At 37.3% G+C, this 16,232-nt stretch overlaps 2 protein-coding genes across 6 annotated transcripts; one reads left to right on the top strand and one right to left on the bottom strand.

The window, feature by feature from the left end:
- The first annotated feature begins 3,447 nt into the window (after positions 1–3,447).
- LOC113665992 (uncharacterized) lies at positions 3,448–9,960 on the top strand. Of its 5 annotated transcripts, none has more exons than XM_089213207.1 (7): positions 3,448–4,716; positions 5,206–5,440; positions 5,912–6,020; positions 6,558–6,648; positions 7,033–7,148; positions 7,808–7,904; positions 8,684–9,960. In XM_089213207.1, the coding sequence occupies exons 1-3, from the start codon at positions 3,778–3,780 to the stop codon at positions 5,914–5,916; spliced, it is 1,179 nt and encodes a 392-aa protein (XP_089069333.1). In that variant the 5' UTR covers positions 3,448–3,777; the 3' UTR covers positions 5,917–6,020; positions 6,558–6,648; positions 7,033–7,148; positions 7,808–7,904; positions 8,684–9,960. The 5 variants fall into 5 exon arrangements, with proteins under 5 accessions (XP_089069333.1, XP_089069332.1, XP_089069331.1 ...); XM_089213206.1 differs by having other exon boundaries at positions 7,808–8,276; XM_089213205.1 differs by lacking the exon at positions 7,808–7,904.
- Positions 8,044–11,664, bottom strand: LOC149042934 (tyrosine-protein kinase TXK-like). Its single transcript, XM_089213209.1, has 2 exons — positions 10,657–11,664; positions 8,044–9,362 (listed from the first exon to the last, which is right to left on the bottom strand). The coding sequence occupies exons 1-2, from the start codon at positions 10,882–10,884 to the stop codon at positions 8,559–8,561; spliced, it is 1,032 nt and encodes a 343-aa protein (XP_089069335.1). The 5' UTR covers positions 10,885–11,664; the 3' UTR covers positions 8,044–8,558.
- Between the last annotated feature and the right edge of the window lie 4,568 nt (positions 11,665–16,232).

The raw sequence follows: 16,232 nt of genomic DNA, 5'->3' as shown, positions 1-16,232 counted from the left end.
TTTGAAATTTTTTGTTCAATGAGAAAAAATTTAAGTGTGAATGAAATAAAAACTTCGTATCATGGAAAGTGCGATGCATCAAAAATCTTATTCGTTCGTTGCGCTCACTCGTTCATTTTTCGTGGTGTATCGCAACCCGTGAATAAAAATCGTTCTTACGCACTTTCCATGGAATAATATCTATGTATTCGAGAAAATCCCCCGTTTTCAAAGCTTACTTACACGACGAATTCTTATTTCAAGGAATGCTTTTCCAATTAATTTCTATCGCATCCGTATAAAAAAAATACAGGTATATGCGTGTTCTGAAAAACAAAAGGGAAATTCAAAACTACGAGAAATTGCGAGTAATCGCCTCTTTCTGCTACACACGGGTTCTTTGGTGTAACACGCGTGTGTTTCCCATAAGTTACGAGCACAACGCACGTAGGAATGCTGCAATCACGGTATAAGCAGTGCAAGGCAAAATGGTTATTGTCAACCTGGAGTGGTTATGCGCGATATTTTGCCCATGACTCTTTGCCATTTCGACCACTTTTCAAATCAAGTTGACAATCACTGATTAAACACCTCTGATTTCAAAAGAAACAACCCGTACTTCTGAGCAAGACATTTGCAAATATAATACAAGGTTTTTAAGGCCTTTAATGCTCAGCAAAGTACATTTCCCAAATGAATGGGGCATGCCATAAAAATCTTTGCTTATAGAAACATATAGATTATTTCCAATGGTCAAAATATTATTCAAAGTGGAAGAAGTCCATTCACTGATATGTTCTACTTGATGACAAATAATAGCAGTAAGTGATATTGCTACACATTGCTTACCAGCATTTTCACCAAAGAGTGCTTCATTTCCTTAACTGTAGTCTCAGACACTATTATCATTGGGTCAATGATATCAAATATCGTAGGGCCAGGATTTTCCTCCACATCATTTGCTTGTCTTATAAGCAATGGAATACAAACATTGTAGCACATCATTTGTGTAAACCAAAACATCACTTGATTCAACATTTTGTATGGTATAACAACTTGTTTCAGTGTCAGCAAATAAAACACATTAAAATAAAACGTCATTAGCATTATATTCCAAAACCGATCCTTAAAACGCGATGAGACATCCTTTATTTTCACGAAATTGTCATGAGATCTGATCCTTGGACGGAATTGTTCAATGGAGATCCCCATATTTACTTGTGTTCTTGAGCGAGCAACAACAACAACAATCCAACTAACTAGAAACTCAGTTTGTTAACATAAATAACACTCTTGACAGTTCAAGGCAAACAATAGTTTCTTTCAGTTTGTGACACTTTGAGACACTCGTGAGACACGTTGCTACACTCTGAGACTCTTTGAAGTGCAACCCGCACAAATATATTCAAGCCGACAAATGTTGGCTTGCGAGAGTACAGTGACTCCTTTCAATCCGACACAACCCGCACCGAAGGTCCAAGCCGATAAATGTTGGCTTGTGAAAGCGTAAAAGCTCCTGTACAGCCTGCACTGAGCACAAGCCGCGTTTCAGCGTGTTGGCTTGCGTGAAAAAATCTTATGTTATAAACACCTGAAAAAATAACGAAACAAACGCCTCAGATTATAAAAGAAAGAACACAAACCAGGTACACAAACGTAATCACCATTCGTGAGAGCTTAACCGTGAAGCTCTCACAACAAAATTGAAAAGTTAAAGCACGCAAAGAATCCGTAAAAATAGAAAATGACTTATCCTCACCTTGCAAACAAAAATCCCCATGAAATTCCGTATAAGTTCGCCAAAACTCAACAACTGAGAACAGAAATGGCCGCTGTGCAATCCACTGTGAAAAAACAACTATAAATTTCGCGGGCCTTGACAAAGTGTGAGAAATCCCACACAAAAACTGTGGTGTTGCGTCGGTGGGAGAGTATTGCAAATTGCTCGGACGAAGGGCTAGCGCTCGAAACGTCAGCCTTTTCACTCGTTACGGTGGCAAATTTACGTTTTCAACTCAGTTATTAACACTAAATTACGTTGATTGTTTTTAGCTTGCATTGCTTAGGTAGGAGATTAGCCCGAGTTTCCTGTACCAAAAATGCAAAGCTAATGCAATCCTGGCTCCCTTTTGAAAAGAAGAACAAAACTGCGTTGTAGTGGTAGTTAAATAATAATTCATGGCTTGTATGCATAAGCTATCATACGAATATGTTAAAATACGCCTTACGAACCTTTATATAAACTTATATTTGTAACACATGCAATTAATATAACATGGTTCTCAATTAAATTAAAAAGCCTAAAAAATTGAAATATGTTATCCTCGGGAGTTAGAACAACCAAGGGTAAAGACCAACTAGGGTCTTAGTTGCTATGCAACTAAGTTGCATAGCTTAAGACGAAGACTGAATTGCATGGTTGCATTAAGTTTGTTTGTATAGGACTTGATAGCTATAGAAAGGGGCAGCATAACATTTCATTTAATCGCCTGAATGCTGTTTCGTCAACTTACATACTCTCAGATGTCAGTTTGATTATTGTATTGAGAGCGAAAGAGACATTCGCAGTTACATGACTCGAAAACCGATCTCTTCTCCAGCCTTTAAATACATTTCAGGAGTCAGAAGGATAACAGAAGTCTACTTTCAGCTTTTTACACTAAAGAAACTTTACATCTTTGGAGTAGAAGACGACTTACTTTGTACCTATTGTCAAGAGAATGAGTCCACTATGTATCTGGTCGAATTATTAAAAAAAAAGTGATTTAATGACAAAAATGCCTTCGCTTTCTCGCCAACTGGCTTCAGTGAAAATTTTCATTTAGGAAAGCCCCTTTCGAGACAGATCTTACAACAAAAACTTTGTATTTGTCCTTCTTCTTTGCTAATTACTATCAAGCCTAGCTTGAAATTCCAGTTTTGTGTAACATTAGTGTACAGGTTTGCTTATGAATATTATGAAAGTAAAGGAATAATTACGATTTTTATTGGAAAAACAACCATTGTTTTCGCCAAAATTTTTCAACTTTTCTAATTACCAATTAGAAGGTCCCCTTAAAGCTAAAACATGCTGACATAACCTCTATCGTGTTCTGTTTATGAAGCGCTTTACAACCCGCACAGGTACAAAATTGATCTAATTTCAATGATTTACGATTATTTCTGGCTTCTAAATCAACTATACTTACTTTACAAGCTAGAGAGAAGATACGAAAACGAAAAATTTAAGCCTGTAACATTTGTGAAGGTTTTTCATTGCAAAATGATTTAATTACGCTAATTTCCATGCAAAATTACAGTTTTTGACTTATAGTATCCGTGTTCATTTTGAATTTCTGACATTTATAGATTATTTTCCATGAGGTTTATTCAAACGGGTGAGTACTGGTTATCATCTGCTTGGCAAAAAAAACCTCACGGATGATCATTTTAGGCCTGAGTGTGTGTCTCCGTTTGGGGTGAATGACTATCATGAGAGGACGGATATGGCTTTTACTGCAAGTATCATCTCCCGCAGCGTTATTTCCCCGGGTCTGTTAGTAATGTGTGAAAACATGTCAAACTGTAGGAGATCAACTTATCATCGCCAGTCATTGGGGTCCTGGTTAGTGTTGTAATGCGACTCCATAACCTTTCAAACTATATAGATCAATGCATCATCGCCCTTGAATGGAGTCCTGGTTTATGTTATGAATGTCGTTATATGATTCTTTAATCTTAATAAAAGACGCCATTATTTTGCCTGTTGTCCTGTTGTCTTAACCGGCTTTCAACCACGAGTTGTTTGTTAGTGGTAGGATGGCACCGAGAAAGGGTCTCTCGCCTTTTACTCGTGTTATTAGCGATGAGCTGAACTCTCTTGAGAGATATTGGTATCTGCTAAGTTCCAATCTTTGTGGCATAAGCCCATGCCAATATTTTCGAAAAAATGTAGTCGTGGAAAGTTTTCCCGAAGAATTTAAAATGCTCGAAAGAGCTACCCTTCGGCAAGTCGATGGATCCATGTTCGACGCCAACGTCGTGCCAGATTTTGTGGTTGTGGCGTCATCGTTTGGCATTCTCGCTGTTTTATTCCGGCAACAAACTCAAAAGAGTTCATTGCTAAAGGATCCAAGGTTTGGTTTTCTCAGAAAATTTCTGAACGAACTTGACTTTGGTGCGTTGTCTCGTCAACATGAAGAGATCACACGTGGAACCCCGTTAGCAGATCCAGTAACGATACCTTCAAGAGATCAACCCCGGCCTCACGTAGCTCGTAAGCTATCCTTGAATCCATCACCAGTAAATGTAGAAAATGCGCCTCCGATGACGCCAAAACAAAGTGGTCAAAATGGCAAGCATAGTGTCTCCCCAAACATAAAAGATATTTGCCAAAATTCAGAAATCGACACCCCGGAAAAGGAACTGCTGATAAAAAAAAGGGGGAAGCAGCTAATCAGCAAAGTCAAAGCCTTGTGTGAGGGAAAGAGGGAGAGTTTGTCAACTGTTTTGTCATATTTGTGCGCTTTTGGCGACACTGACGCTACAGGCCTGATCAACGATGTAATGGAGAACGTAGCGTCGAGGAAAGGGGTGAAGAGAGCTCTACAAGATCTTGCTGGCGAGGAAACGTACGCCCAATACATTGAAAGTTTGCGAGTTCCAGATTGGGTTCTTCTGTTTTTTAAAACGCGCGGAAGAATCTCCAGCCATACATGGCAAGCAGTGATCAATATCACTCAGCTTGGAAGAACGGGGGTCAGTAAAGTTTTTTTATTCATTTATTGTATGTCAATTTAAGCTTACTTTTCCCGGATTTTTTTTATCTAAATAAGTTTGTGTGTTGCGTTACGTGTTGCGTTACGCGTCACGCTTTAGGCGGGGTTACCTTGCGTGAAAGGGCACTTCGCTCCATGTTTTTGGTCGCTCTTTGCTCCAACGGGTTTATAGATTATTCCTCGTTCTTTCATCTATTGCCAGGCTTAACCGGTTTTCTTCGGTTGCGAACTCAGCCTATGTGGAACGATCTAACTTTTGGTTGGAACGAAGTGAATCGGACCGATCTAAGACCGCATTGAATTCGCGGAAAGATTGAACTGACTTTTCTTCTTTTTTGTTCTTGCACATCAACTTTATCTGCCGTTTTGATAGATTATTGCTATTTTAATGATGGAATCTTCCTGCTCTATGCTTTTTCATAACAACTTTGCTGAACTTAGTTACGATCAAGCTTATTTTATCTTTCAGAAATCTTCTGATAATCCTGTGTTGTTAAATACGAATGAGATAAAGGCGGTGAAGAAGATGGTATTTGGAGTGTGCAGAGTATTAATGAGAATTCAGAAGGTCTCTCCACCTATTCCAGGGTATTCGGTACAACTGGCTCCTGTCGTGGAATTGATTGCTAGGGAGCAAAGACTGCATCAGTTGTCTTCTCCTGTAATTAAGTTGATGCTGAAAATTGATGGAAGACCCTTTTGGGGTAAGGAATCAATAACAACAGATTATTCACTTGTGCAGACATGAACAAAGAATTTAAGACTGTCACTCCTTTGCCACAAATTTCAATTAATTAATTTCACAGACAGAATTTAAGTATTGTGACATTATAACTTGTTTATGTGTGATAAGTGAATAAAGATGGAGAATTTTTATGTGTTTTACAATTAAAATAACATGACTCATTATTGAAAAGTAGAATTTATTGAGTTTTTGATCATTTTAGACTGTCACCCCTTTACAACAAATTTTAATTAATTTCACAGACAGAATAAGTATCATTTTGTTTTTGTGCCATCATAACTAGTTTATGTGTGATAAGTGAACAAAGATGGTGAATTTTATGTGTGTTTTATAATTTAAATAACATGACACATTATTGCAAAGTAGAATTTATTGAGTTTATGATAATTTGCCTAGTATATTTGTACCAAAACCTTCTTTTTATATTCAGGTTGAGATCAAGTGCTGATTGGTGTCGTCCCTAGTGTGTGTCCTGTGTCCTCCAATCAAAGTGCAAAGTCTGTGTTCCCTTTGGTCATAGCCAGTTGTAAGGAGAACAGGTGAGTTATCTACTGCTATTATATTGTTTTGTTGCACTAGTAAAAATGAAAACAAGTGAGTGGGTCGCAACCTTCCTGTAAAATTGTCTGCTTTCAATTTTTGTTTCTGAGAAACCAAAATAAACCTAGCAGAATTTTGCATATCAAACTTGAAAGACTTTGTTTGACCCCATTTCCAAAAACTGAGAGGAGATGTGCGAGTATTTTTGACAAACTTCAAGCCAGCTCGAGGTGTTTAGAAATGAGAACAAACACAGTCTTGAGTGTTTGATATATCTTCTCAATCACTACTAAAACTGATGAGAAAATGGAGAATTACAATCGTAAAAATCTATGGTAATGAAGATCAGATATCCGAACATCATCATGGTCCTAACTTCCTTTGTTTTTTTAATTTATGAGTTTGAGAATTTTCTGTGAAAAGATGGCAGTTAATATGTTTGAAGAACTTGCTAAGGTTTTCTTTTATTAATTGTTTTAAAGTACTATTTTTGTTATTGTCTGTTTGTTGAATACATATCATTCTTTTTTGTGAAGGGACAATCTAAAGATTCTGCTGGAAGACATTAATAATCAAAAGAAGATTCTTAAGGGTAATGGGATTGATGTGGATGACAAACATTACCAAGTACAATTTGTTTATTCTTAAGCTTTTATTATTCAGAGTTGAGACTACTGTTATGGTTTATTGTTTAAAAGATTGAACTCCACATATATATCTGATGCATCTGTAAATCTGTAAATTTATGTTCAGGTATACACATGTTGCAGCCATTAATAAGATGTAGTAGAAGGAAAATAGAAGGGTTTGAGTAAAAAGAAATTAAGGGAGGTCTGCTCTGCTAATAGGACCTTCTTTAGTCTACTATTCAAGGCCATTTATTTGCTAAAGTATTTGAAATAATGATGTAAGTTTGATCATCATCTCTTTTTCTAGTCATGTGGATTATTTGCTATTGCCACGAACCTATAGATGTTTTTTTACCTAATAAGTTCAATTTCTCTCCTAAAGTTATTTTAGACTACAAGACATTGACTTTGCTCTTGGTAAAGAAGGATGAAGAAGATTTTCTTCTCGGTGGCAGGGGAGTCTCTGTGGAATTTTGTTTTATTTGCAATGCAGTCAGGGTATGTGTGTTAGCAATGCAGTTCTAGCAATTAAATGTTTGCTATTAGTAATATACATGTCGTACATGTATCAGTCAATATTCCACAGATGCAAATTTTTTGTAGAAAATCATTTTTGAAAAGATTTGAAGATGTCCACATTAAAAAAGGGAAAAGTCTCTGCTTAAACTCAAAACCTAAATGCTGACTCCTAGGTTCAAGCTGGCAGTGTCCTAATACAAAGTTTTTTGAGCCACAGCATTCTTGGTTTATTCCTAAGTTAATTTTTGGCCTTAGCCAGTGGACTGCAAGAGTTATTGTTACAATAGCAAACAGAAACTGGCAAAAGATGAGTCATCTTGGCAGTCCTGCTGATAAAAGATGTGACATCTTCACAACAGGAATACTGATTTGCTAAAGTAACAATGGAAACAAAATGTTATCTTGCATATGCCTAATCCTTCTATTCTTGATTATTTTCTTCCTTTCTTTCCCAATATTTCAACTACAAGAAGGCTTAGGCTCAAATAATTTATCATACCATTTTTACCTACATTTATGTCATTGTAGATCTCATAGTGAACACTAATGTAATAGGGAACACAGTTATGTGGTAGATGATAATGATCAAATGAATAAGTCTACTGAATTCATTTAAAAGTACTATGTTTACACACTAGATGGATGGTACCATTGACGCGGATAAGTCTCAAAACAGGTCAAACCCTATCATTTGGTTGCATAGAAACACACCCAAACTACTGTGTTATGCACCAGGTCTGTTAGTAAGGGCTATTCTTCGGGGTTCTGATATTCAAAATTACACCAGAGTTAAGACAGTGTGCAATGCAGCACTTATTTCTAAGAACTCAGAAAACAACACACCAGAATAGATGGGTACTCAAGGCAACCCACCCAGTTTTAACTTTGTTTATTTACTTTTAGATATGCAAGCAAGTTATATTTGGTTTTACTTCCAATTGGTCAAGAAATTGGCATTGAGAATTTGTAGCTAATGTCTAACATTGGAAAGCCAATAATGATGATAATTAGTTATTATTACAGAAAACTATACCATAAAATTTGACACTGAGTTACTGAAAACAACTCATACTTCATATTATAGTTTCTTGCAACCTAAACTACAAGGTGAGGCCTTCATCACTAGCAAGAAAGGTTATGTTATAGGACAGTATGTTCTTAAGTAGAGTATGTTCAAAACTATTGTGTATAGGAAGGTCCTCAATTGAAAGAAAAAGCCAGGTGGCTCTTTTTGTCATCCCTATCTAGCAATACACTTCTTGAATATCTTCACAAAAGTAAATATTGGGAAAGAGCACAACCTCTCCTTGTTGTTTTACTATCCCACTGAATCTTTCTCAATTCAATTTTTTTTCATTTAACCCCTATCCCCTTTATTCCTGACTTCCCCTAAAGGCTACATATTAAAGAGGCCAGTGATGCCATTAGTCCTGTTGTTGTTGGTCTCCTTGTGGTGTTGATGTCCAAGCATTTTTGAGCATTGACAAGTAACATTGGAATTTCTTGCTTTGTAGCTACTTCATGCAGGATTTGGCCAAGGGAATAAACATCACTGGCTTTACTACAATGGGTGCCATTCAGAACTTCAGGAGCAATGTGCCTATAGTGAAAAGTGTACTTCTTTGCTGGGGGAAATGAACTGTCACAGGCCTTTCCAAAGTCTATAATTTGGCCATGTTTATCAGTTACAAGAACATTGTTTGATTTGAGATCACAATGAAGAAAGCCTTTGGAGTGAATGTGAGCGAGAGCATCAGTGATATCATGACAAATGATCAGCCAGTCTTTGCTTGTCAGTGAACTGTTAACTCTCTCTAATATACCATTGGATTCCTTGCAATACAATAGTTTACTGACTGTTATGGATGTATTTTCTTCCCCTTTGAACTCCATCACTAGAGAGATAGGCTCTCTTTCAAGCTGGATTCCTATTATTGCAGGAATGTTTTTGTGTGTGAGAGTCTGCATGATTTGTGCCTCCTTTACCATCTCTCTAGTGCTTTGCATCAGACATTGTTTTTCTACCACAAGAACGTTTAATCTTGTGAAAGATTTTAAAATGCACCGGCCATATGAACCCTGTCCTAGTATTAATTCCTTTTCACTGATTGGTTGAAGCTCAGATGGATCAATTAAATTAACAGTGGCAAATTTGCTACTGGGTGGTCCTGATTTTGTATTCCTGTCTCTATTCTGGAATAAAGTAATATTTTATTTTATAAACAGAGGAAAAGTGAAGCTGGTGAGCTTAATAAGATTCACATGCTAGATTGTGTAATAAGTGGTAATAGGACTAAGTAGTCTTTGGTCTGTAATCATATGAGTGATAACAAAATCAGACGACTGCATAGTGGGAGTCCAATTTGTTTATCACGAGTATGATTACAGACCGAAACAGATGACACAAAGTCCTTTTACTAATTAATCATAAAAATTACAATTTCACAAAAATTACAATTTCCAAATTAAAAATATTGCTCAAGGGAAACCAATTCTTGTTTTTGAAGAAAGCCACAATTAAGGAATCTGTACACTGTTTCTATGGCGATTGAAACTAAGGTTGTGATTGGTTGATTTAAACTACAACTTTGAATGTGATTGGTTGACTTAAACTACAATGATGAATGTATTTAGCTTATTGAACAGTTCGACAACAACTTGGCAAGTGAATTTGTGGAAAACAGGAGTTTTTAAAACTAATCACAATCGAGGAAATTGTAATTCCTATGTTAATATATTAATTGGTAAACTTTATCCCTTTCATATAATAAACTGCGGCTCATTTGACAAAGTCTCTCCTTGTTTCTTAATACAACCCAAGTATTTTATGTATTCATTTTAGACTTAACTCTAACACTGTTGATAGAGATACACAGAGGGTAGGCATGGTTGCCACAAACAGAACTTTCCAAAATTCCCCGACTATTAAGGCACTGACCTATCCATGATAAAAATTAAATTCCCCGATGAAATGGATGCAAAATGTCCAGCCTCCTCTTCTTCATTAAAACATTGCTGAGATCATCTGAAATATTTCTTCCAGCATGGTATGAAACTCAGTGGTGTAAAAACTTTAATTTCCCTGACTTTTTTCTGACCTTGAAATTTCTATCCCTGGCCATTTTTTTATCTGTATCCTTGGTAGAGCAAGATCAACACTACATAGCAAGATGCTATGATGATGAATGAAATCCCGCAAAATCATTTCAGAATGTGGCAATTTCAATTGGGGATTCCCTGCCTTATTTTACGAAAATGACTGTAGTTTTTTTTCATTTCATCATAGAAAGGAGACGAATTTTGAGGGCTGCACTCTCCCCTCCCCTTATGAGTTTATGTTGAAGTCAACCCCAGGACGTTTTGTACAATGCAAGACAATGCTAGTTTGTTTACGTTCAGCTTCAATTCGGTGATATCGTTTTTTGTAACCAACTGCTCATTTTCCGATACCTATTTTATTCTATTTTGACGCTAACCGAGTACCTACCTTGGTTTTGTCCAGGGTCTTTTTATTCTGTTCGACTAATGCTTTCCATTTGCCGTAATACATTCGCGCCAATCCCTTAGCGCGAGAATATGCATCTCTTTCCTTTTGTGTTCTCATTTCTCTGTTCTCCCTTTCCCTAGCTGTCCTTGACAATCGTTTACGTTTCCTCCTTTGATTTCGCATCCTGCGTTTTTCTTCGATTGTATTTTCCCGAGATTGTCGTGGCATGATTACTTTGCCAACCACGCACCAAGCGCGCGCTTTTTGTTAGCGATCGCCTTCGGTACTCGATTCCCTGTGGCTGAGTTTGTGCCCGCGTTTCCATATAATGTTGTAGAAAATTTTAGTGGACAGCGGCCTATCTCAACGCGATAAAACGATAAAAAATTAACCGGAAAGCTTTGTTCGCAGTGAATGTACAACTACGAAGAATAAATGTGGATGAAACAGGGTACAAGGTTTATGCAAGGACTACCAGAATAAAAAAAGCAATTGAAATCCTCCAAGTGTAAAGTTTTTTTTTAAAATGTAAAATGCATTTTCCACGCGTTTCAATATCACCCGACCTGCCACAGACTTCTGATCAGATTTATTTATTATTCCCTCATCGGTAGTAGTACATCTTGAGCCAATTACGTAAGTGGAAGTCATGTTCATTGACAAAGTTTGACAAGCGATGACGTGTCATTGATGCCTAACATTCCCTAGCCGTCATGTTCATTGACAAAGTTTGACAAGCGATGACGTGTCATTGATGCCTAACATTCCCTCATCGGAAAATTGAGACATGCATAGGTCTGTTGGTGTTCTGGTTCACTTTCAGTTAAACGACATTTCTGTCACAAAATGGCGAGATTATGACGCCTTGCGGTAAGCATATTAAAGCAACCTGGAGCGCTACCAGATACTCCAGAAAAAAAGCCCATACAAAGCCTTAGAAAAGTTTTCTAAGGCTTTGTATGGGACAACGGGAGGTACTTACAGTGCACGCGTTTTCCGTCCTGTCATGTTAAAAAAAAAAAAAAAAAACTTGACATCCACAATAATGCCTGGAGAAAGAAAGTTCCTTCGGGTTGTATTCTATTTCAATGTTATTATAATTATTTCCAGTTTTTTTCTAGTAGACTCTTCAATGATGAAGTCTAACCCTAATCTCCGCTTTCTCTAGTTGACGCTTTTAAACTGTAAATGGATGGCATGCAGTTTTCGATAATACATATCATTCGGTTCCTGTTCTAAATAATGATAATCTTACATAATTTTAAAGAGTATCAATGATAAAAAGAGTCCCATATTATCATTTATGTTCCTTATGTGCACATCCTTCTAGAAAAGGGTCAGAGTTTGAGAACGACTTTACATTGTCATATTTTACCATTTTTCATACAATTTTTTAAAATTTATGAGTGAGACATCGTTGGGCAATTGAAACTTTGAATGAAATATCAGTGGCCAACTAGGTTGGCTAAAACAAATTGGACAAATAACAACCGGGCCTATTGTTCGTTTTTTCTTGAAAATCTTGAAAATATCGATAAGTTGAGTGTGCAACGAACGTAAAACTTTCCATCACTTATCAATTTCAACGTGGCGCCGATGAAAGAAAAATGGTCTTCGGGGCCCATTTCCACATGCAAGCTTAGCACGTACTGGGCGTTGGCTCATCTTAGGATTTTCCAAGCAGCAGTCGACTGATGCAACAACCATGTAAGTGTACAAGAATGAGGCCGTCCAATGTTAAAATTTGACAAAATTATTCGCAAGCGTTCCTTCGAAAAGGTTTCAGCTCTGTTTGTCCTCGGTGAGTTTTAAAAAAACTAATGTTCATCTCTGTGTCTTTAACACGGCAGCTGGTAATTTATTGATGTAAAAACCAACAGTCCGGTTGGAATTTGAAGAACTGCGCGTGATGATATAAATATCCAGCTTTGCATTCATGTTTTAAAATTTTTCCTCGGTCTTTATAAAGGCGGTTTGTATGGCGATATGGCATCGAAGAACGCCATTTTTTGTTACAGAAAACTTAAGTTGTTTAGTCTATATTATTCAATTTACTAGACAGACGAATATCTTGAAGTGATCTACTCTGTTAAAAGTGAAATTCTTATCATGAGAAACAAATGAAACAGGCTATAGTAAATGCCTGCCCCTTGCTTTAAGGCTTCTTTTTGTACGCAGCTTTTTTTTGAGGGTCACGTGTTTCAAAACTTGACAGTCCCCAATGCCATCCAGTATCACTTGAAGTGCAAAGATGACTGTTTGTGCGTATCCATGTATTATTTCCCTCGCTCCAAAGAAAATAACTGTGAGCTCAACGTTGCTAATAAAGACAGAAGCCAGCGGCGATGAAATGGAGGCAAGGAGGAGATTATTATGATTTGGTGAGAAGCTACACGGTGAAGGTGAGATAAAATTGTTTGTTTAACTATTTGTTCATTTATTTATGAACTTTCGTAAACAAAGTAAATTTACCAAGATGTTCAGGTTCGTAAATAAAATAAATATTTCCACATGATCAAGTTTTGCGGTACTCCTTAAAAAAACAGGTGTGTTATATGTCAGTCCGGGCCAAAGAAAATTTTGTGCATACCGTTTTGTCTGCGATATGATTGGTCTAGACAAAACCAAAACAAACTGATTTTGCTGAGAGAGGATTGGGTTCATTCTCTTTCTCGCAAACTTTTTTCTTAAAGGCCATGTCGTTATACGAAGGGGAGGGCAGAACAGAAGTGACTACAAATTTCATAAAGACATCATTGACTTGCTGTATTACTGCATTTCAAATCTAATTTTGACGGACATTTCATCTCTATTCTGGCACCCCGCTATGTGTTGTAGGCACACGTACTTTGCTCGCACTGTTTGTTATCGATTCGATCCGTTCCCGGTGAGATTTGTGGGTGGCTGCTAAAACGCACATGCTAACCCAATTCGATGAGCACGGTGGGCTAAAAAATCCTTTGAATGTTGCTGTAGGCTGGAGAAAAATACACACCAGAGAAGCATCATTGTATCGACAGAAGCCGCACCAATCTTGGTCTCAGTGGAGGAGTATGTCGGGAGAGTTTCGACACCTTCAGCACCAGGTTTAACTGTACCTGTCCTTACACATACTCTGGTCAGCGGTGCAAGAAGATGAAACATCCGGGAAACTGCAAAGACATAGCTAAGAACGTGCCTCGACATCAGGACATCTTTAATTCAAACAATGAACGGTTTTCTGTTTACTGCGACTTGCAGTCTGAACCTGGCTTTGTATGGACCGTTATACAATCGTTTTCCTTGGCTAAGAAAAATTATTTCAAGAATGCTGGGTTTGGCGGAAACTTTGAGATAGATATCGGATAAATTGGAACGAATTCCGACTGTCGTTATCAAAAATGCAGTCTCTTTTTATTTATTCCACACATCTGAAAGCAACTTGTAACTTTTCTACGGATGGTCTGCAGTAAATGGACTACGCACGCGCTAAGCTGGCAGGTCATGATATTTTTGGTACCTGGGTCACCTGTCAGATGCACGGATATGTTAATATCTGAGGAACCTATTGTTCAAATTGCACGGCCCTGGCAATAGGCTTGAGTCGATTGTGCTCGTAAAACTGGCATATTATGCTACTAGCACTGCTCAAAATTTATGAAATTTATGCCCGAGTTATGCTCGTTTCTCTAAATTATGCTCCTGGCATCAGAATTATGCTACTTGATTTTTAAGCAAAATAAAGGCAGAGCACCGGGGTAAACACAAATCAAACAACTGATTACTTATCTGGTGACTGCAGCCCATTATTCTAATAAACCAATTATCAAACATTGTGTCGTTGCACGTTTCCCCTGCATTTGTTCCTCAGAATCGATAAACATGCTGCTCATCATTTTTCAATCAATGGAGCTTCTTAAGGCAAAGTAAGGATGCAGAGAAATACGCTTATCAGCGTTTATTGTACTGAAGCATAACACAAGCCCGAACATGATCTTCTGGAGCATGGTCTTGCGAATCGTTGAAAGAGGAGTTAATTAATGAGACATTGCCTGAAGAACTAAAAGTGTTCGACGAGGTGGACGCCATCTTTTATCTTGGATCTCAGTCAACTCGCTAGCGAGTCGTATGAGTAGGGCCTAAAACCAGGAAACGCTACGAAGACCGCAATGAATCCACCGTAAGCGCAATTCTTTATCAGCAACAACATTCTAGAAACATAATTCAGTCAAGAGAAGTATATTCAATACAAAAATTACGAAAATTATTCACATCGTGGAAGTAAAAATGTAAATTATGCCGGCAGTACTTTTCTTTGAAAAAAGTTAAAAATTATGCTCGTTTTTCCAAATTATGCTAAAAATTATGCTGGCACAATCGGCTCAAGCCTATCTGGCAAGACAGGGAGAAGATGTGTCCTGGCACGTAAGGAGTTACGGTAGCATAAAGGCCGAATGTGATTTTGATGGAAAACCAGGCAGATTCGGTAAGGAAAACAATTTCGGAAAATTTCGCGACCACAATATAAATAAGGATCACCGCTGCTCGTTTTCTTCTGCTTCTAAAACGCAGCATTAGTTTGGAGCTAAATATGACGAGTAACTTCTGACGAATTCGTTTTCTTTCACAGAAAAGGAAACTCGGCTAACTAAAAACAAGAAAACATCGGAGCAAGACTAAGAACTAACATTGACATCATGTGCCTTCAAGTGTGCTCCACCTTAGGAGTTGAACTTGAACTAAACGTTTAATATTTCAGGTAGTTGCATTGACTCTTTATCACAGAGTAATGTAGACATGCACAAGAGCAACATCATAAGCAACCTTAAATGGACAGCGTCCATACTTTAATAGTTGAAGTAAGTACTGAAGTAGGCAGTCTGTCTACAAACACTTTTATCTGCACTTTCATCTTTTCATGTGATGTTCTGTAGATGGCACACTTACATCTTAAAAGTTATAGGTCGATTAAATTGGCCTTTCTTCACGTTCGTCGTTGAAAACGCATTTAGAGCTCACCGTTAGTATATTTATGCAAATTTTTTTCGAGCAAGCGACTACTTGTTAGTTGAAATGCTCGTGTTTAGACTCATAGATATTAAATTAATAGCGTACGCGGGGCATAGCGGTTTGTTGAGAGTTTTGAAATTTGTTTAATCTAATTATGACATGTTTTCTCGCCTTAGGGCGACATTTTCTTAACTTGGTCAATCAGCCGTTTTCTCTTTACTGATAATTGGAAATTAGCTTCGGCTTCGTTAGTTTAATTGTAAGTAAAACCAAGCTTTAAGTTTAGGTTTATTGGTTTCGCCTTAAATAGTCCGTACAGTGAGGAGAAATCTCTCAAGAAATGGTATTTACTAAGTGGCAAGGGGATGCTAAGAATCCCTCCAAAGTGATAAAAATGTACAGCTTTACTTGATTTTGTTATTAGGGACTTGATACATAAAGTTGAGAAGCCCTCAGCAGCCTTTCCTTCACCAGGACTAAGGTACTTAAGTGCTTCGTTAGGATCACCGCTTACTTTATAACATTGCATTTGATCTTAAGACATTTCTGAAATGTCCAAAATATAAGAGATAAAGTAGGTATAGGAG

The sequence above is a fragment of the Pocillopora damicornis genome, chromosome 7, assembly GCF_964200805.1.
Source record: "Pocillopora damicornis chromosome 7, jaPocDami1.2, whole genome shotgun sequence".
Taxonomy (NCBI): domain Eukaryota; kingdom Metazoa; phylum Cnidaria; class Anthozoa; order Scleractinia; family Pocilloporidae; genus Pocillopora; species Pocillopora damicornis.
This window is presented reverse-complemented; position numbering and strand designations above follow the sequence as displayed.